General features: G+C 66.3%; 1 protein-coding gene across 9 annotated transcripts in view; it reads left to right on the forward strand.

The window, feature by feature from the left end:
• The window catches only part of COL18A1 (collagen type XVIII alpha 1 chain), a 76248-nt gene that overhangs the window by 47931 nt on the left and 8518 nt on the right, over positions 1–19799 (forward strand). For 6 of the 9 annotated variants that reach the window (XM_021071536.1, XM_021071537.1, XM_021071535.1 and 3 more), the window contains 29 exons: positions 2477–2572; positions 3562–3624; positions 4111–4240; positions 7252–7328; positions 7709–7891; positions 8142–8168; positions 9380–9442; positions 9548–9634; positions 9915–9968; positions 10098–10256; positions 11021–11083; positions 11857–11883; positions 12383–12514; positions 12899–12961; positions 13845–13871; positions 14318–14353; positions 14633–14704; positions 15006–15041; positions 15264–15347; positions 15800–15829; positions 15919–15945; positions 16131–16193; positions 16428–16502; positions 16947–16973; positions 17175–17228; positions 17482–17556; positions 17978–18046; positions 18581–18623; positions 19092–19154. In XM_021071536.1, coding sequence (XP_020927195.1) covers positions 2477–2572; positions 3562–3624; positions 4111–4240; positions 7252–7328; positions 7709–7891; positions 8142–8168; positions 9380–9442; positions 9548–9634; positions 9915–9968; positions 10098–10256; positions 11021–11083; positions 11857–11883; positions 12383–12514; positions 12899–12961; positions 13845–13871; positions 14318–14353; positions 14633–14704; positions 15006–15041; positions 15264–15347; positions 15800–15829; positions 15919–15945; positions 16131–16193; positions 16428–16502; positions 16947–16973; positions 17175–17228; positions 17482–17556; positions 17978–18046; positions 18581–18623; positions 19092–19154 — 2005 coding nt within the window. The remainder of the gene's footprint in view (positions 1–2476; positions 2573–3561; positions 3625–4110; positions 4241–7251; positions 7329–7708; positions 7892–8141; positions 8169–9379; positions 9443–9547; positions 9635–9914; positions 9969–10097; positions 10257–11020; positions 11084–11856; positions 11884–12382; positions 12515–12898; positions 12962–13844; positions 13872–14317; positions 14354–14632; positions 14705–15005; positions 15042–15263; positions 15348–15799; positions 15830–15918; positions 15946–16130; positions 16194–16427; positions 16503–16946; positions 16974–17174; positions 17229–17481; positions 17557–17977; positions 18047–18580; positions 18624–19091; positions 19155–19799) is intronic. The other 3 variants (XM_021071538.1, XM_021071533.1, XM_021071534.1) reach the window with 1 other exon arrangement.

Genomic DNA, 19799 nt, shown 5'->3' on the forward strand with positions numbered 1-19799 from the left:
CACCGGCCTGGGGACAGGCCCATGGACAGGCACCCCCGCCCTGTGGTCTGTCAGCTCCCCCGAGGCCCAGACATCACCAGGCAGGTGCTGCTCCTCGCCAGGCTGTCCTGCAGAAGCTGCTGGAACCTCTGATCATCCCGTGCCTGAGAGCCGCACAGCTTCCTGCCAGGCCGTGGGGGCTGGAGCTGCGGGGGTTGGGGGGGGACCCTCCGAGCTCTGCCCCAGGCAGGCCGGCCTTAACCATGGAGCCGCGGGCAGTTCTGCCTTTGAGCTTCTGGGCTGAGCTGCGCGCAGATGGGGAGGATAGAGAGGAGGACGGGGGGTCCCACCAGTGGACACTGTTTCCAGTGCCTTCGGAGATGGACCCAGCGACTGTTGGCGGCTTGGTGCCCCCTGGCCCCCGTCGGCTGGTGAGGCAGCTTTGGGCACCCCTGGCAGTGCCCACTGCCTCAGGACCAGCCCCCGTGCTCACCTGAAGAGGGGAGGCAGTGCACGCGGAGCTGGTGCCCCCTCTGCGCCCGCTGTGCTCTCGGCCCTCCCCTGGCGGACCTGGCTGGACGTGGTGCTGGGAAGTGAGGACCTCATGGTGCCCCCCAGGCCAGCCGAGCTCGTTCACCTCCAGGAGCAGGTGTTTGTGTCTGAACATGCACACACACACACACACGTGCACACACGAGCACATGGGTGAGATCACGCGTGTGTGCATGCGTGAACCCACAGATGTAGATCACACACATATGCACGCATGAGCGCAAGGGTGAGATCTCCCACACGTGCACGTGTGAGCCCATGGCTGCAGGTGCTTGCACATCCATGTGCACGTGTGACACACGACAGGTACACACACAGGAGGTGGGTCCCACAGGCATCGCCATCAGTGGGGATGGAGGCACAGCAGGGAACGTGGAGCCGGGCAGTACTGGCCCTGGAGGAGCTGACCCTTGGGAGGGAGTCTAAGGGGCTTCCTGGAGGAGGCGGCCCGCAGTGAGTCTGGAGAGAGGGCTGGAGCCCTCACGTGGGGCCTTGGGGGGACGGGCTGGGCTGTTGTTAGCTTGCCGTCTTGTTGGTGTGGAGCAGGGGGGCCCGTGAGAAAGGGCGTCCAAAGGGCACTTGGAGGAATACACCATAGCTGGCCAGGTCGGCCCGCGGCCGAGCGCGTCCTGCCTACAGCCTGTCTATATAGCCTGAGATCTGGAAAGGCATTTACGTGCTAAAATAGTTGGTTGGAAAAACCAAAAAAGGAAGACTGTCTTGTGACACATGAACACGGCCGTGTCCCGTGAGGTCTGGTCGGAGCAGGCACGTCCAGCGTCCACGTACTGCGTGTGGCCAGCTTCCCCACGGCCGCAGAGCAGGGGTGGAGAGCGGTGGCCGCAGGGGCCTGGAGACCCCCCACGTGGCCCTTGACGGACGTCTGCCGACTGGGGACTGAAGCGCCTCCATTTAAGGATCATCAGAACGCGTGTCCGAGCGGACAGAACGTGGCCTCTGTTGAGGAGAAGATGCACTGCAAACCCCCGGTGGGTTTCGTCGAGAGAAAACAGAAAGAAATGCTGGAAAAGGCACTGTGGGAGCTCCCGTCGGGGCGCAGCGGAAACCAATCTGACCAGTCCGTGAGGACGCGGGTTCGATCCCTGGCCTCGCTCAGCGGGTTAAGGATCTGGCATTGCTACGAGCTGTGGTATAGGTCGCAGACGTGGCTCAGATCCTGCGTGGCTGTGGCTGAGGTGCAGGCCAGTGGCTGTAGCTCCGATTTGACCCCTAACCTGGGAACCTCCATATGCTGCAGGTGTGGCCCTACAAAGACAAAAAAAAGAAAAGAAAAGAAAAGAAAAGGCACATGTGAACACACCACTTCCAGGCTTTTCAAATGGGCGCCGAAGGCTCAGGACCCAGTGGCCTCACGCATGGGGCTGAGATCTCGGCCGAGGTTCAGAACCTGCCGTCGTGTCACCCTTTGGGATCGGGGGCCTCGAGGGGAAGGGCCGGGGTGGAGGGAAACTCGGCCGTCGTGCTGTCCCGCGGGTGCCGGCCCTGCCCCCGGCCTCCGCTGCAGGCTTCCCATTCAAGAGGGCGCCCCATGGCCTGCACGGGCCGAGTCTGCCTCCGGCCGCAAGACGTTGCCCTGAACGGGCAGGGGTCTGCTGCTCCCCAACCCAGTGCGCTACCTTGTGCCCCGAGGGAACACCGCCCAGGCACACACCCTGTTCGTCCTTGTCCTGCTGTCCTGCCTTGCGCTCTGCGTGTCGCGGGCCTTTCTCTGCACTGAGGTCCCAGAGCGGTGCTCGCGCTGCGTCCTGGCAGCGGGCAGGCTGAGCCCGCGGGAGGGAGCACATGACATCTCACCACTTCGCTGGCACCACTGGAATTGACCTCAGGGGTGCCCACTCTGAGATGGTGGGACCTGAGCCGCGGTCTCCCCGCGTCCTCTGCCTCCTGCCTGGGGACCCAGCGACCTTCCTCTCCCTGTGTTTAGGGCATGATCTCAGAGCTGAGGGTGCGCGGGGACCCCCAGGTGAGCCCCCTGCAGTGTCGGTACGGGGACGAGGACGAGGACGACAGTGACAACGAGGTGAGTGGCTGCCGCTGCCTGGGTTCCAGCGGGGGTCTCCTCCCCCACCCATCCCCACGGGAGGAGGGCCCAGGGTGGAGGTGGCCTTTCCTGGACACCTCGGGGTAACGAGGCTGCAGAGGTCTCTTGAAAGATGCCATCTTTCCTCTCCCTCCTACCGTCGGAACAAGCCCCCCTGCCTGGGACCGTCCACTTTATGCTTTAAAACTCACTGCTGGAGTAGCCAGTCGGGTGACGGAGTCAGTGTAATTACGGGGACAAGAGATGTGGGAGTCGGGAGTTCCCGTTTGGCTGAGTGGTAACGAACCCGACTAGCATCCATGAGGATGCAGGTTCAATCTCTGGCCTTGCTCAGGGGGTTAAGGATCCAGCGTTGCCGTGAGCTGTGGTGTAGGTTGCAGACGCAGCTCGCATTCTGCGTTGCTATGGCTCTGGTGTAGACCAGTGGCTGTAGCTCCAATTCCACCCCTAGCCCGGGAACCTGCATATGCTGTGGGTGCAGCTCTAAAAAGACAAAGAGAAAAATGTGTGTGTGTGTGTGTGGTGAGCGTGTGGGGGTGTGAGAGTCTGAGTGTAGCGAGTGTGATGGGTGTGTGTGTCGTGTGTGGTGAGGTGGTGAGCGTGTGCGGACGTGTGTCCTGTGGAACCGCAGGCAGAAGACACCAGGGCTCTGGGGAGGGAGGGGAACCGTGGCCCCAGCAGTGTCCCAGTGACCCCAGCGCCGAGGACCGAGGGCGGTGTTGGGCTGCGGGCAGATGCAAGGCCGTGTGGCCTGCGGGAGTCCGAGCCCCAAGGGCTGTGGGGCCAAGGAGCCGAGGATGGCCGCGTTTTCAGAAGGTTCTGTGTGCGGCCCAAAGCCGGCCCGGCTCCGCAGGGCGGTTCTAGGTGGTCTGCGTGGAGCTGCCCTGTGGGCAACCAGGTGCAGTCGCCTGTCCCCCGACCCGGGCCCACGGGGACGTCCGTCACCCCTTGTTTCCTGCGCCCCGCAGGCTTCCGGAGACTTGGGCAGCGGGCTCGCCGAGGAGGCCGGGGAGCGTCTCGGGGCGCCGTCGGTGAGTGTGCACCTGCGGGCCCCACTGGGTGTCCGGCCCAGACCATCCTGACGTCCGGGGAGCCCGTGACACCTGTGTGCGTCCCGTTGGCTCGTGGGGCCGTGAGGGACCAGGGGCGTGAGGCCAGGCCGCCCGTGCTGCAGCCCGCGCCCCGAAGCAGCAGGTCCCCCGCCCCGACCCCCTGTGGTATCTACGGGTGAGGGCGCCATGCCTGTCACCGTCCGGGGCTCCCGAGGGGCAGCAGGGCTCTCAGGGTGAGGACCCCCCCCCCCCGCCAAGAGCGGTTTCGAAGAAGCCAAAAGCCGGTGCTGGAGGGGCCCGAGCTTCTTGCTGCAAGGACGGAGGCCTGCTGGCTCCCTCGTAACTGTCCTCAAAGCCACCAACATCCAACTTTACAACCAAATGCGTTGGAAGCGACAGCCTGGCGGCAGCTTGTTCACAGGCCTCCCACGCGGCAGGCTCAGGTGTGCTTCCCACCCTGACCAGGGCGCGCCCCTGAGGCCCCGGCTCCCAGAGGCCCCCCCAGTCACCTCCCCGCCCTTGGCTGGAGCTGGCGACGAGGAGGATTCCAGGACAGAGGAGGTCGAGGAGGCCACCACGGTGCCGTCGCCAGGAGGTACGACCTGTGGGCTGGTGCACGCATGCAGTGTGTGTGCGCGCGCGTGCGTGCGTGAAGTGCGTGCCTGGCGTGTCTGTCTGTGGGCGGGTGTTCCATCCGTCACTCTCACCTCCCCTGGGGAGGGCCTGTGCCTGCGCCTGCCCCCCGCTGCCCCCGATGTGGTCCCTCTTGTGTTTTGTTTCTTGTTTTCTGCTGCTTCTGAGCGGTTTGTGGGGCCGTCATGGGGCTGCCACCTGGGAGCGGCAGGGTCACCAGGGGGACGTGAGAGTTGGTTGTGCGGGAGGAGCAGCGAAGGTGCCCCTGCCCGGGCCTCTGGGAAGTGGGGGAGCACTGGGGATTGGGGGTGCCCTCTGTCTGCCCTGGCCCAGAGGGCGCGCAGGCCCTGAGGGGGCACAGGCCTGGAGGGCGCACAGGCCCCCCCACCCCGAGGGTGCACAGACTCTGAGGACCATAGGCCCCGACACCCGGGACACCCTGGGAAGCGGACTGCCTCCATGCACAGCTGCCATTGTCAGGCGGCAGACGGCCACCAAGGTGGCTGCTCCAGCAGTGCCCGCAGGTCCCTCACTGAGGCAGGTAGAAGGGCATCCTGCATGCCCCCCAGGGGCTGCAGCCCGCAGGAGGGGTGGCTGTGTCGGTGTGGGGGGCGGGGGTAGGACCCCAGTCTGCCCCCTGCGGCTGCAGGACCGAGCCTCCAGGGTCCTCGCTGCCGTCAGCCGGGCGTCACTCAGTTTCTGCCTTCGTTCCTGGGCTCCGGGCCCGGCCTCGCGCGGCAGGTGGCGTCCTTCGGATGTGACCCCCCCCCCCCGCGCCTCCCCTTCTGTCTGGAGCCTCGGGGACAACTGGGTCCCACCCTTAAGCCACACGCCCTCCCCGCCTTCGCGGCAGCGGGCTCGCCCTCCGTAAAGGACATCTCCAAAGTCGCTTTCTTGGGGCCCAGGGATTATAAACCCAGGGGCGGGGACAGGGAAGGCCGTGACGTGCCAGTGGCTGCACCTTGTCAACATTTTAGAAAATCACAGAGCAGTTTTTTTTCTTTGGAGAAGAGAACTTATCACTTTTGAAAATTACTGAAAGAGCACGTGTTTGATGGCGTCAACTTAGAAGCCGAGGTGAGCGCGCGAGAGGCAGGGGCCCCCTCTGCGCCCCTGACACCATCGCCGCGGGGTGAAGCCACCTGCTGGCCCTGAGGTTTCCAGCGCCCTGTGCCCCCCCCGCCCGCCCCCGCCGTCCCTGCCGCCCGGGGCCCCGCCGCGTCTGTCATTGTTGGAGTTTTACCTGCAGGGACCCAGGACTTTTCTGTCGGATCCGCTCACTCGCCACCGTTATTTTGAGCCCCCCTTTCATTGCCGGGCGGTGTCGCCCTGTGGGGTGGACGCGGGGGCTGTTACAGAAAAGGCATCCTGTGCCTCCGGGAGTCCACCCGTCTTGGGTCCGCACTCGGGGGGCGGGGGGACTGGAGCGTGTAGTTGTCGTCCCCGGAGCGATTCAGGGACCTGCCACGCTTCCCACACGGCCGCTGGGCTCCCGCCACTGGCGCGTGGGTCCCCGTGGGGCTGCCCCTGACGCAGCAGGTCCGTCCTTCTAGTTGTAACCGCTGGAACAAGGGGGTGGCGGCGTCTCCTGTGGCTTCATTGGCTCTTCTTCCTAATGACTGTCGAGCAACTTTTCGTGGGCGGGTTTGCGGTTTCTGCATCTTCGTTAGAAAAGAGTCTGTTCCAATCTTAGGCCTGGTTTTCTTTTTCTGTCTTTTCAGGGCCACACCTGCGGCACATGGAGATTCCCAGGCCAGGGGTCCAATAGGAGCTGCAGCTGCCGGCTGACACCACGGCCACCGCAACACCGGATCCGAGCCGCGTCTGCCACCCACACCACAGCTCTTGGCAACGCTGGATCCTTTACCCACTGAGCGAGGCCAGGGATCGAACCTGCGTCCTCATGGGTGCCAGTCGGGCTCGTTGACCACTGCGCCACCACAGGAGCTCCTTTAGGGCTGGTTTTCTAATGGGCCGTTTGTTTTTCTGCCCTCGGCCCCTGAGAGCGTATGTATTCTGGACTCGCCTCCTGCACCACACCTTCTGTGTGGCTGCCTTTTCATTTTGTTCATATAGCGGCTGGGAAGAGTGGAAGTTTCCACTTGGATGAAACCGAACTGAGCGGTTTTCTTTGTGGGTCTCGCTGTTGATGCCACATCCAAGCAGCCGCTGTCCCAGGTCACAGGTTCCACTGTGTCCAGGCGTCCCTCAGGGGCAGGGCTTCACTCAGCCTGTTGGACGTGGCTCTCGCATGTGGCGTCAGTGGGATCTGGTGGCTCCAGCCACGTTGCCAGGGGCACAGGTCTGCGTGGACCCCGCTCTGTCCCCGCAGCTGTGGCACAGGGTCCTGAGCACTGGGCCTTATGTCACCGTGCCGTGGGTGGCGCGGCCCCCGCCCGGCTCTCCCTTCCTTTGCGGATGGCTTTGGGGTTCTCTGTCCTTCAAATGTTCATGTGAATTTGAGGTGCAATCTGTCAGCTTCTACAAGACAGGCTGCTGGTGGTTGGGCTGGAGGGTCGCGGGGGCTGTAGGTCAGTTTGGGGGTGGGCTTGGGCATCTGGCTCAGGTGGGTCTGCCAGCCCTGGACACGAGGTCTGTCTCCTTTGGTTTGCTTAGGTCTTTGCTTTCTCACATTCCCTGAGGCCGGATTTAATTCACCTCGGGGGTGTATCCTGGTCAGGGCCAGGCCGTCGTGGGGCAGGGCCGCCCTCTGGTGGCCGACTCGTGGCTTGGCGGGTCGGCGGGCCCGGTGGGGCTGGTTGGGGCAACCGAGTCCCTCCTGAGCGGGCCTGTCCCCGTTTGGCTAAAGGGCCTCAAGTCCCGTCCAGCCCTCGCTCAGAGCCGCGGGATTCGCGACGAGAGCGGCCGACCCCCATGGTTCATGGAGAGAAGAAGGAAAGGGGGTGGGGCCTGGCCCTGGGGGGCAGCGGCCGAGAGCAGACCTCAGCCTGATGGCCGCCTCTGCCTCCCCAGCTCAGACCCTGCCTGGCTCGGGAGCTGTCACCACGTGGGACGGGAGCAGCTGGAGCCCTGGGGACAGCCTGGAAGAGGTGAGGCCGCCACCGGGGCCCAGAACCACAGGGACCCAGCTCACCCGAGACCTGGCAAAGATCTGGGGCTCACACTGCCCTCCGCGCCCCTGCCCTGCCCAGCGCGCAGGGGGCACCGGCACACGGGGCATCCACAGCACAGACTCTCTGGTCGGAGTAGGAGTTGGTGTCAGAATGCACGGGCGGAGGAGGGACGGCCAGCAGACCCTCCCAGCGTCGGCGCCTCCGAGCCAGCCCTGCATCTGTCCACCAAGCACGTTCACTCTGCCTGTCCCCTGTGCCTGTCCCCTGTCCTTCCCGTGCCTGTCTGTGCCCGGTGTGATCCTGAGCCCAGCGCCCCCCCCCCATCCCAACCTGAACCCTCTCCTCTTTGTCCCCAGCGAGGCCTGAAGGGGCAGGAGGAGCCAGGGGCTCAGGGCCTGCCTGGCCAGGCCAGTCCCCAGGGTCCCACAGGCCCCGTGATGCGGAGCCCCGAAGCACAGCCTGTTCCTGGGCCGCAGGGACCCCCCGGCCCCCCAGGACCTCCAGGGAAAGACGGTGCCCCCGGCAGGGACGGCGAGCCGGTGAGTGCCCAAGTCCCTGTCACCCAGCTGGGGGGGGGGGCAGGGGGGGGGGCAGGCAGAAGGGTCCCAGGGCTCCGGGCAGCGCCTACGTGGCACAGGCAGACGCAGGCCTCAGCGCCCGGGACAGAAAGCCGCCTGCCCGTGGGAGTCAGTCTGCAGGGGCCACAAGCAGGGGTCCTTTTCCCTGTGTAGCTGCGGGAGGGGCAGGGGTGTGACTTTCTGTCACTGATGGTTTCTCTCCACTCTGCAGGGTGACCCTGGCGAAGACGGGAAACCCGTAAGTTGGCTTTTCTTTGAGAACCTGCATTATCTGCGATGTTTGCATAAGACGCTCAGGCCCCCCCATTGACTCTTGAACTCAGCATCCTCAAGAGAATTTCAGATGAGGCCATTTTGAAAATGCAACTTAACTTTCGATAAGAAAATACAAGTCTTGGCGTTACCTTCATGGCTCAGGGTAACAGCCCAGCGGGCATCCGTGAGGACGGGGCTGGGGCGCAGCCGGCAGCTGCAGCTCCAGCTCCAGTTTGACCCCTAGCCTGGGAACGTCCATGGGTGTGGGCCTAAAAAGACAACCAAAAAAAAAGAGAGAGAGAGAAAAAAAACATAAGTCTAACGGTCGATAGAAGAGACAAAGCTGCGAGGCGGATAAGGAGACGTTTCGGCTCCCAGGGAGCAAAGAAAAGGGAAGAGAGAGCCGCTAAAGCTTCCAGATTCTTAGGGGAAAAACGGGGACAGAGAAACGGCCTGGATGTTCCGGGTGGGGTCGGCGGGGGGGGAGCCTCGGATCCCTCAGCCTCACTGTGAACCTGGAGTGGATCTTAAAACACTCGGGTTTTTAAAAAAACCAACACATGCTCTTTCCCAGAAACCCGATAAACTGCCCCAAGGAGGTTCAGGTAAAAGTTGGGAAACCACAAGCCAGCAGACCGTGACGGGCTCGGGTGGGGAGGCTGCAGGACTAACAGGGACTCGAGGACGGCTCGGTGGCAGTGGGGTCGTCCGCAGAGCAGGACGCATGTGCGTGTGTGCGAGCGTGTGTGAGCTTGTGTGCACGTGGAGTCCCAGACCTGTGACCCGAATGACAAGCTCCTGGGTCAGAGCACCTTAGGTCTCAAGTTGGACGAGCCCGGGGGACGCTCAGATGCCTCGGCCGCTCACCCAGGTGGCACACCGACGGCAGCACCAGCCCTTGGTGCCCCAGGGCTCAGGCAGGCACTCACACGCGCCAGGCGGGGTGCCCGCCCTCCAGCGAGGGCGGCTGCGGGACGCTGCGTCACCTCTGCAGGGCGCTGCTCCCGGTGGGGCCTCGGACTTCTGAGGTCGTTGCTGCCCACCTGCGGCCCCACAACGTCCCCGTCGTCTCTGGACGGCCCAGCCGTCTGCTCCGTGTGGCTCTGGGCGCAAAGCTACACATTGGTGGTGGCTCGGCGAGGCCGGGGCAGAGGGGCCTCCTGCTGACCGAGCTTCCTGGCCTCTGTCTTCCAGGGGGACACTGGGCCGCAGGGCTTCCCCGGAACCCCCGGAGACGTGGGCCCCAAGGGTGAGAAGGTGAGCCTGGGACCCGGCCGGCACGGGGAGGGTGTGGGACGGTCTCCACCCCGACCCAAGGCAGGGCCAGGCACCCTGGTGTGACAGTCTGTGTTCTGTCCCCAGGGCGACCCTGGGGTCGGGCCGAGGGGACCCCCAGGACCCCAAGGGCCTCCAGGGCCCCCAGGACCCTCCTTCAGACACGACAAGCTGGTGAGTTGGACTCTTCCAGCGCGGGATCCGCCCACTGTCCCAGCAGAGGGCCCCGCGTGCTCGGGCCGCTGCTCAGACCGGAGCCAGCCTGGGGGGTGGGCACAGGGTCCAGGCCCGGAGGGTCGATCCTGCCTTCCTGGTGTTTTCGCTCGGGGCCGCTGGAGGTCACCTCCTTCGCTTCTGTTGTCAGACTCCGGCCCGGGGCTGCCCCTGCGGGCCGGGGCCTCGCTGGCCGGCAGAGGGGGCGGGTGGGCCCGATGACTCTGGTCTCTCCCCACAGACCTTCATCGACATGGAGGGGTCTGGGTTTGGCGGCGACCTGGAGAGCCTCCGAGTGAGTGTCCCCTGGCCGTCCTCACCCACGGTGGAGCCCGTGGGCTGCGCTGAGGCCTGGCGGGAAGGGGCAGGGGCGACCTTCGGCTGCACCGCGTGCCGTGACCCTTCGGTGTTTTTCTGTGTCCAGGGCCCTCGAGGCTTCCCGGGGCCCCCCGGCCCCCCCGGCGTCCCAGGCCTGCCCGGAGAGCCAGGCCGCTTCGGGATGAACAGTTCCGATGTCCCTGGCCCCGCAGGCCTTCCCGGAGTGCCTGGACGGGACGGAGCCCCTGGGCCTCCCGGGCCCCCGGTAAGGCCCTTGTCCATATCCGGGCAGCCGGGTACAGGCTCCCCCGTCTGGGCCAAGCCCCCCTCGTGCCTCTGTACGCTCCAGTCCTCCCCTCTGCCCCCCAAATCTTCACAAGGGCTCCCATCTCTGGGCCCTGGGGTGGGAGGAGCCAGAGCATGTGGCCCCCAGGGTCTGGCTGCTGAGCCGCTGATGACCTGGCCTCGGGTGGGGCTGACCTACAGAGGCCAGGCTGGGGGGGGATTCTTGGGGGCTGGGGGTGGGCCCCGTGGCCCCTACTCCCGGGGACACCACGCCGGGCCTGGCAGGTGCCTGAGATGCGCTGCTGTGATCAGACCCGTGATCAGGCCTGGTTTCCACCTCGTAAGGAACCCACTCAGGACATAAAGTCTGTGGCCTGGGCAGTTACCTTGCCGAAGCCGTGGTGGCCCTTTAGTGAGAGTCCGCAGCCGGGTAGTAGCCCCGCATCGCTGCCGGAGGTGCCCCCCTCCCCATGGGGCTGCCGGTCCTTCTCATCCTCCACAAGCTGATGGGAAACTAATTAAACTACAAAGGGGAAAAACTTTGACCTGAGCTGTCCAAGCGCCCTTGTGCCCTATGGGCACGATTCCCATGAGCTCTGAGACTCTGGGCCGAGTCCAAGAGTGTTTGGGGTATTGGGGTGTCTCCCAGGAGCCTGTGGACACACAGGTTGCCCCGGGCCAACCCACACGTCTTCTCCGGTCGGTGAGTTCCGTCCAGGCCACACTCTGCTCTTCTGCCCCCAGGGCCCCCCAGGTTTCCCAGGAAGAGATGGGCAAGCAGGGCAGACCGGCCAGAAAGGCAGCGTCGTAAGTCACTTCTCCAGGCACCCAGGGTGGACCTGGCTTCGCGCCCCAAGCGGGGGTGTTCGGTGGTGTGGCCTCGGGTCACCAGGGAGGAGAAATGCCACAGGGTGGTGGTGCCCAGGGCTGTGGGGCTTCACCCCAGTCGGCAGCCCAACAGCCGGGGACCCTCGGGCTCCTGCGTCTCTTAGGGCCGGCGGCTGGGGCTCCTGTCAAAACCCAGGATCTCGCCCAAGCTGTTTCTTCATGATGACAAGTGGGGTGACGGTTCTGAGGAATGGCAACACTTTGCCTCGTTTGGAAACTTTATTTCAAGTTTCCATTTTATCTGCGTCAATGTCGGAGAAACTTTCCCGCAGGCGCGAACCTGCAGCGGGCAGTGGATTCCGAGTGGCTTTGCCGTGCTGGGCGGGGAGGCACTCACGCAGCCCTTTGGGGACGATGCTTTCCTCGGTCCCTCAGCAAGAACCCAGCTGTTGGGCTCCGCAGCAGGGTCTGTGCTCAGAGCTGGCTGCTCTGCTGCTGCTGAGCTAGGACTCTGCTGCCGGGGGGCGTTGGCTGCTCTGCAGTGAGGTCAGCCCGGCCCCCCACAACAGAGCCTCCCCTGCGGCCTCGGTCCCCTCTGAAGTGGGGGTGACGGCAGGAACAGCAGGGTGGTGACTGGGCCAAGAGGAGACACCCCGTTTCGGCGTCAGTGCAGCGGGAAACCTCACGGGCTGGGCTGCTCTCCCCGCGCCACTACTGCTCGGTGCCGTGACCGTTCTCTCCTCCTTCTGCAGGGCGAGGTGGGCGCCCCCGGACCGAAGGTAGGGACAAGCCCCGGTACTGCCACCCTTCGGGAAGGGGTCGGCCCCAGGTGGGAAGAGGCAAGGCTTACCGGGAGGGGACAGCCGCAGCTGGGGAGGAAGTTCGGCAAAGGTGCTGCCAGGTTCTGTTTGGGTTCCTGGACGCCAAACTTAGACACTCGGGAACACAGGCGGCTCGGCCTCGAGGGCACGCACGCCGGGCTCCAGGGCAAAGTCTGCTGCCTCCTCACCCCAGCCTCCCTGGTGGCAGCGGGGTCCCAGGTCCCCAGACTCGCTCCCTCCAGCAGAGCCCACCCCTCCCTTGCATGCTGGGGGGTTTTGTGTTAAGCGGGTGAAGTCCCGGAAGGCAGAGGAAAGAGACGCTGCGGGGCTCGCATCGCTCCAGGCCCGCTCGCCCCCGGCCTTTCAGGTGTAAAACGCACCTGAGAACTCGCAGGTGCACCCGGGCTTTTCCCACACCCCAAGGGCCAAGAGGTGACCTTGTCTGCCCCCCGCACAGGGAAGCAAGGGAGACCCCGGCCCCGTCGGCGCTCCTGGGAACCCCGGCCTGGCAGGGGTCCCCGGACCAGCAGGACCACCAGGGCCCCCCGGGCCCCCCGGACCTCCAGGCCCAGGACTTGCCGCCGGGTTTGTGAGTAGCAGCCACTTCTGGCCCCAGAAAGCCCGCTCTGTGGCCCCAGGCGCCCTCGGGCGCCCACACTGACGAGCCCTGCTGGGCAGCAGCCAAGCTGACACCGCCTCTGCCTGGGTCTCTCCCAGCTGGTGGCAGAGCCCCCACGTGTGAGCTGAGGCTGTGCCGCCCAGCAGGACGGGCAGGTTGGCCCCAGCGCACTGAATGGGGTGCTTAGAGCCCTGGGTGTCCGCCCTGCAGTGTCCCCGTGACCCCGCCCAGCAGGCAACCTGCACACTCGGGATGCCCTGCTCGGCGTCTCGGCCTCGGGCCCCTGGCCGGCCTCGGGGAGGGCCTCTTCCTGTGAGAAGAGACGCAGACCCGGTGTCCCCGTGTTCCCTCCAGGACGACATGGAAGGCTCCGGGGGACCCTTCTGGTGGGCTGCCCAAGGCGCCGACAGGCCGCAGGTACTGCCCCAGAGCCAGCTCGGTCAGCTTGGGGAGGGGCGTCCAGTAGGGACCAGGAGCCGCCTGCGTCCAGAGCGCCGTCACCCTGGGGCCACCAGGACAGGAATGCTGTCACAGCGCGGGAGATGACGCTGGGGGTCGAGCGGGCAGGACGAGGCCTGAAGCCAGTCGTCCTGGACGTGCCAGTCAGGCTCTCCTTCCGGCTCTCATTATTGGGAAGATATGTGTTTTTGACCTGAGCGGACTTTCAATTAGACGGAAGGGGCTCCCGTGTAACCCCATCTTGTGTGGCAGCGTCAGGAGCACCTGACGGCCCACACGAGCGGGAGGCAGCAGGACAGGCCTCCTCCTCTGAGCAGCGCGGATGGGCAGAGCCGCCTCTCCGGTGCATTAGGGCGGCTTTGCCACGTCCGCTCAGTGCCTCCCTTCGTACGTTAGGAGCCTTGGCGTCGGGCGAGGTGTGAGCCGAGAGCCGGCACAGTGGGGGAGTCCCTCCCTTCAGTCCAAGGACTCTGCCCTGGAGGGTCCGAGGGCTGTTTCAGGGCCTCCAGGTGATGGAGCCCCTTGGGGTCTGAGCGCGGCCGAACCAGCCCTGCCCCAGGATGCCGGACGGCGGCCTCCCTGCGTGCAGATGCCGCGTCTGGAGGGGCTCCGTGCTGGGAATTCTGCACACCCGCCCCGCGCCCAGTTGGCGTGCTGTCCAGGGTCTGGGCGCTGCTGAGGACCGACCCCTCTGGTGGGATCTCGGGGTGCTCGGGCCGCTGTGGACAGACTGTTTCTGATAAGAGCTCCGAGCCCTGGAGGGGCTTGTGTTCTCGTGGGGAGGCTGTCCCCGGGGTGGAGTGGCTCTGACCTGAGCCCTCTTCCTTCTCTGCCCCCGCAGGCACCGCCCGGCCCGCCCGGAGTCAAGGTCAGTGAGCCCTTAGTTGGCCCGGGGCCCTGCAGGAGGGGCCCAGGAAGGAGCCCTGCTGGCTGCCTGCCACCCCCGCCCCACACTGGCAGGGTCCCCCTGGGGCCGGCCTCTGCTGTCGGGCGCATTCCCTTAGAGGGTTTTGCTTTGATTTGCAAACCTGTGACAGTTTGGGCGAGTCATTTAGGAGGGCGTGCTTCTCGCCTTTTCTAAACTGTTCAAGGTGAAGTCACCCGGGTTAAGCTGCTCCTTAGACAGAAACGGTGGCCTGGCTTCCAGAACAGTCCAGGCCCTGTGCCCTCAGCATGTGGGTGGCCTCAAGGTCTGGGGCCCTCGGCTCTGAGGTGGGGTGAGGTGTGGGCCCCCCTGTATGGTCACCTGGAGGGGGTGGGTGCCGCCTGGGGGTGGGTCGGCTCGCGGCCCACAGGAGCCCTTGTTCACTTCAGGGGGATCCTGGAGCCGTGGGGCCAGCAGGGACCAAGGTAAGTCGAACACGTTCTCGGGTTCGGGGAATCCAGGTCGTGAGCAGCCCTGGTTGGGGCAGGAGGGTCCCCCAGGCTGAGGACCAGGCCCTGCATGCCCTCCCACCGTCCCCCGGCCCTCCCACCCCAGCTCTGCAGTCGTGTCCTCTGCCCCCGCCCCTCCTCTGCCCCCACGGTGCTTCCCCAGCCACCCATGGGGTGAGCCAACGGCCCCCGGAAACTCCGGCCTGGCTGGTCCCCACCGCTGTGGCTGGTCCGACACTCCTCGTGTCGATGCAGGGAGAAGTCGGAGCAGACGGAGCTCCCGGGTTGCCCGGCCTCCCCGGCAGAGAGGGCGCAGCTGGACCCCAGGTGAGTGGCCCCCAGGGCTGCCGGGTGACACCGTGCAGTAGCCACCCCTGGGGGAGAGCTGCCCCCCTCCATGTATCTCAGGGTCCCCATGGGGTCCGGGGGTCCCCAGCTCCATGCGACGTGAGTCGGGCGTCCAGGCTGCCAGAGGGGGTTTTCTGCACGGCCAACACCCCACCCCCAGCTCCCAGCTGGTCCCCTTGGTCCCACATCTTCACTCAGAGCCAGTCCCAGTGGCCTGGGGGCTCCGGAAAGAGGGGGCTCGGGTTCTGTTTCTGATGAGCCGTTCGCTTCGTCTCCACAGGGACCAAAAGGAGAGAAGGGCACCCGGGGAGACAAAGTGAGTGCGGGGTGTCAGGGCCCAGGGATGGGGAGGCGCGCCTGGCGGGCTCGGGGTGCAGCCCCCCGCCTCACGTGGGCGGGGACCCTGCTCGGAGCCCCCCTGCCGGGGTGGGGCCCTCACTGCGTGGTCGCCAGGAACCCTCGGAGTCCCGGCCGGAGCTGCCGTGACCGTCCACCCCCACGGGAAGCCCCCGAGCTGGAGCCTGGCTTTCTCTTCCAGGGAGACCCCGGGAAGGACGGAGTGGGGCAGCCGGGCCTCCCGGGACCCCCTGGACCCCCAGGGCCTGTCGTCTATGTATCAGACGTAAGGACACGGTGCGGTGGGCACTCCCTCTGCCTGGACCCCAGTGCTGGTTGCAGTTGGGACCACCAGCCCCCTTATAGGGCGACCCCCAGAGACACCCAAGTCCCAGGCCTCCGGCTCGGGGCGGGGGCTGGGGGGCTTCTCGGCTTCCAGGCTGCCCTTTGGTTGTGTGGTTTGTCCGTGTGTCACCCTACTCCGGCTGTGACGTGTCCCCTCGAGGGCCCCACACTCAGCACAGGGGGTGGGGGTGCTGCCCCCCGGGCGCCTTTCCTTCTCATCCAAGGGACCTTGAGGCCAAAGCCAAGAGACTTAAAAGCCAACTTTTCTTCCACGTTTAATTTCTGGCGTCCCGTGCGGGGTCTTGTGTGGGTAACGTCACGGGAGTTGTTTTCATTGTAAACGTGGCTCCTTTCCTCTCCCGCGACTCCGGGGCTCTGCCGACGCGTGGACAGAGAGCGGTGGCGAGCGTGCCAGGCCCCGAGGTACGTGCGTCCCCGGTGGCCTGGGCGCTGGGCGGACCCCGTCCCCACGGGGCAGTCCTGACCGTCCGTCACTGTCTCTCTCTCCCCAGGGCCGCACGGGGTTTGCAGGCTTCCCCGTAAGTACCCCCGCCAGGGGCTCCTCTGCTTCCTGGGGGAGGGGGCCTCCGCTTGCGGGGGAGGGGCGGGTGGGCACCCGTGCGGCTGAGGATCCAGAGCAGAGGCCCTGGTCCAGCCAGGGTCTCAGGTGGGTATCTAGGGTGCGGCTGGGGATGCCCCAGCCCAGCGCCCTGTCTCTCTGCAGGGACCGGCCGGGCCAAAGGGTGACCTGGGCTCCAAAGGCCAGCCAGGCCTCCCGGGACCCAAGGTGAGGGGCCCTGTGGGGCCGTTGGGGTCCAGCAGGTGGCTGCTCCAGGGGAGGGGGGCGTGCCCAGGAGCCCATGGCCCATGCGCCCCGGTTGTGTCCCTGGACCCGCGGAGGCCTGCTCGCCACTCCGCTCCGCGTTCTGGGTGCCATGTCGTGCCCAAGGTGGGGTTTTCTGCGGGTGTGTGAGCCCTGTCCTGCCCGGACCTGGCCCACCTGACCTGCTGCCTGTTCCAGGGCGAGAAGGGCGAGCCAGGCACAGTCTTCAGCCCCGACGGCAGACCACTGACCCCTGCCCAGAAAGGAGCCAAGGTGAGGGGCGCCTGGGCCGAGTCTCCCCCTTTGTCTGGGCAGGGGCGGCGGGTTGGGGGGCCGTGGAGACGGCGCGGAGTGGCTTGTCCTCCTGGGAGGGGCCCGCTCCTGCCCGTGCATGGGAGCCTCTGCTGACCCAGATCCCAGAAGCTTCCGCAGCATGGCCTCCTCGCCCACCCCTGTCTGCTCCTCCTTGGGAGCGCTCTCAGGGCCCCCAGAGCCTGCACGCTCAGATCACCACGGCCTGGCCGGCCCCTCGTCCTCCTCTGCCCCTGTCAGCTGAGCCCCCTGTGGAGGGGCTGGGGGCTCTCGGGGCTGCGGGTCTGGATGTGCTGCCCCTCCGCCTGGGCCCAGCCTGGGGTGCTGCACACCCTGTGGTGTCCGGCTGCCCTCGGCCTCTGTGGGCACTGCCGCTGCTCATGCCACCTTCTGGTTTCTGTTCAGGGTGAGCCTGGCTTCCGAGGACCCCCGGTGAGTAGCCCAGGCTTCCCCAGGGCGTGCGTGTGCCCCGCAGGCAGGGGACACAGGAGCCTGCCTGGCTGCCGGCGGGGGTGGGCGGTAGAATTTGCATCCCGGTTACGGCGGCACCTCCAATTCTGGGGCGGGGTTCAGGAGGGAGCCCACAGGGGTGAGGGCTGCCCTCTGCTCCCCTAAAACCTGGCAACCCCACAGGGTCCATATGGGCGGCCCGGGCACAAGGGAGAGATTGGCTTCCCCGGACGGCCGGTAAGTGCCTGGGGTCTCGTGGTGCGTGGGGACAGCGGCCCGCCCCTCATGGGTGATGGGCTCCGAGGGGCATGACCTCAGTCCCAAAGCTGTCCTTCCCCCAGGGACCGGTCCCCAGCACGGGCAGCTCGGGACCCCAAGGGACGGACACCCCAGGAGGCCCCGGGTAGGGACAGGAAGTGCCAGCCCCCCAGGGCCCAAGGCCTCCGTGCTGGGCAGCACCCCCATTTCCCACTCACTGTCTCTGCCCCAGGGTCGCCCCGGGATGAACGGATTGAAAGGGGAGAAGGGGGAGCCGGGAGATGCCAGCGTGGGATTCAGCCTGAGGGTGAGTGTCCTGCAGGCTGTGGGGGTCGGGGGGAAGGGGACACCCAGACCAGGACGCCTGGCCCCCCTGGCTCGGGTCCCAGAGCTCACAGGTGGGAGCCCCTCTGAGCTGGTCGTAGGATGCGTGGACCCCAGGCACACAAACACAGACGCCGAGGACTCAGTCTGACACCCCCCCACCCCCACCCCCCGGCGCCCAGCAGCCCGCCAGCCACATCCGGTGCTTCTTTCCTGGGAACGGAGGGGACAGCTGTGTCCCCAGGAAACCCGTGGCTGCAAGGAAACTGGTCGGGTTCTCAATTTTCTGTTTTCTGACAGTACTGTGATTTTCAAAATTGCTTCTGCCCACGTCGGCCGTCCTGGCCAGTGTCCATGGCCGGCTGTGAACGTGACCGAGCAGAGCTTTCTCTTCCCCCGCACAGGGTCCGCCTGGCCCACCCGGGCCCCCAGGGCCCCCAGGCCCCGCCGGGACTCCTGTCTATGACAGCAACGTAAGTCACCACGACACCTGCTGTTCCCGCTGCCTCCCCCACCCCTCCTCATCCTGGGCCCGGAACGCTGTTGCCCCCTCTGCCTCTGCTGAGCCCAGGACGGGGCTGACAACCCCAGGACAGGGCTGAGCCCAGGATGGGGCCAACCCCCAGGCAGGGGCAGCCCAGGCCATGGCCGCTGTGGCCCTGGTCGGGGTGCTGTGGGGGGGGCTGGGGGGAGCCAGGCCTGGTAGGCGGTTGGAGGACAAACTCCCTGGGCGCGGGAAGGTGGCGAAGGGTCGGCTCTCTGGGTCTGGGCTCCTGAGCTGGAGCCCGCGGTCCCAGAGGTCACAAGGCCCAGTGACATGCAGTGACATGAGGCCGGTCACGTCGTGACCAGGGCTCCCGACTCCGCGCTGTCCTCCCCTCCCCGTCCCTGCTCCCCATCTGGGGGACGGGTGCTGAGGGCTTCTGGGCAGAGACCTGTGGGCGGGTGGTGGCCCCCATTTCCAGAGCATCCCCTCAACGGCCACCTTTGGCCCACATTCATCACAGGCGTTTGTGGAGTCCGGCCGCCCTGGACCCCCAGGACTGCCAGGTGAGGGCTCCTGGGGCCTTGGGGGCGGGTCCGCCCATCCGGCCAGAGCTCAGGGCGGGGGGTAGGCGACCCTCATAGGAGTGCTGGGTGACCCAAGCACCCCAATCCCAGCTGATCGCGGCCCCCTGTGCTGAGCCCCCTGGTTCTTCCCAGCATAAGCTTCCAGGTGGCCCAGCTGTGGACAGGAGAGGACACCGAGTGGCCACTCGTTTGCTGTCCACAGTCCAGCTCCTTGTCCGAGCCCCCCTCGCAGGAGCGGCCTGGTCTCTGGGAGCTGCAGGTCCTGCTGCACGAGCACCGGGCACTCCCGCTGGTCCCGAGCTCAGACGGCCCCTGAGTTTACACACCGCCCTGCTCTGCTCCCCTGGCCCAGGCCCACCAGCACACGTGGTGCCCGCCAGGACCAGCCTGTCCCCAAGGCCCTTGTCACACATTCAGTAACAGGCTTTGGGGTCTCTGTTCCTCCAGGGTACCAGGGGCCTCCTGGGCCGAAGGGTGACAAAGGAGAGATGGGCCCACCTGGACCACCAGGTGAGCGGGCTCTGGGAGGTCCCGGGCTGAGGGGCCCCAGCAGGACGCCTGGGTGGGGGCGCTGCTCGGACAGCAGAGCTGAGGCAGTGGCCGGGCAGGGTGTGCTGTCCCCCCACTTGCAGAGGAGCAGGGCTGGGCACCCCGAGGAGACCAGGGCCTCAGGTGTCCCCCACTTCCGGGGGCTGCCCAGGGGCCCCAGGGGGGTGGGGGGACGGGTCTCCAGGAGTCTCGTCCTGGCGAGAATGCCCTGCTGAGTCCTGCTTCTGCAGCCGGATGAAATCCGGAGGCACGCGTGATGCGGGCGCAGGCCGGGCAGAAGCCGGGGGAGCTGGGCCCCGGGCGCTGCCAAGGCCTCCAGGACGAGGGGCTGCGCCGGGGGCCAGGGTGGTCAGCGAGATCTTGCCTGCGGGCTGAACACCCTCCCCTCAGGAAGGTGAGCTCGTTGAGGGCCTGGGTTTCGTAAGGATGAAGCAGGCCACCCTGGGGCTGAAAACTGCAGCTCTAGGTTGAAGGCTCCATGTGACTTCAGGCCGATGGCCCCAGCCGGGGAGGGGAGGGCTCACGGGGTCCGGCAACACCCCGGAGGTCAGACGGGTGAGGACACGGGGGTCAGGCGGGGTCAGGTGGGGCCAGAAGGGCATCCGA

This window comes from Sus scrofa, chromosome 13 (assembly GCF_000003025.6).
Source record: "Sus scrofa isolate TJ Tabasco breed Duroc chromosome 13, Sscrofa11.1, whole genome shotgun sequence".
Lineage (NCBI taxonomy): Eukaryota > Metazoa > Chordata > Mammalia > Artiodactyla > Suidae > Sus > Sus scrofa.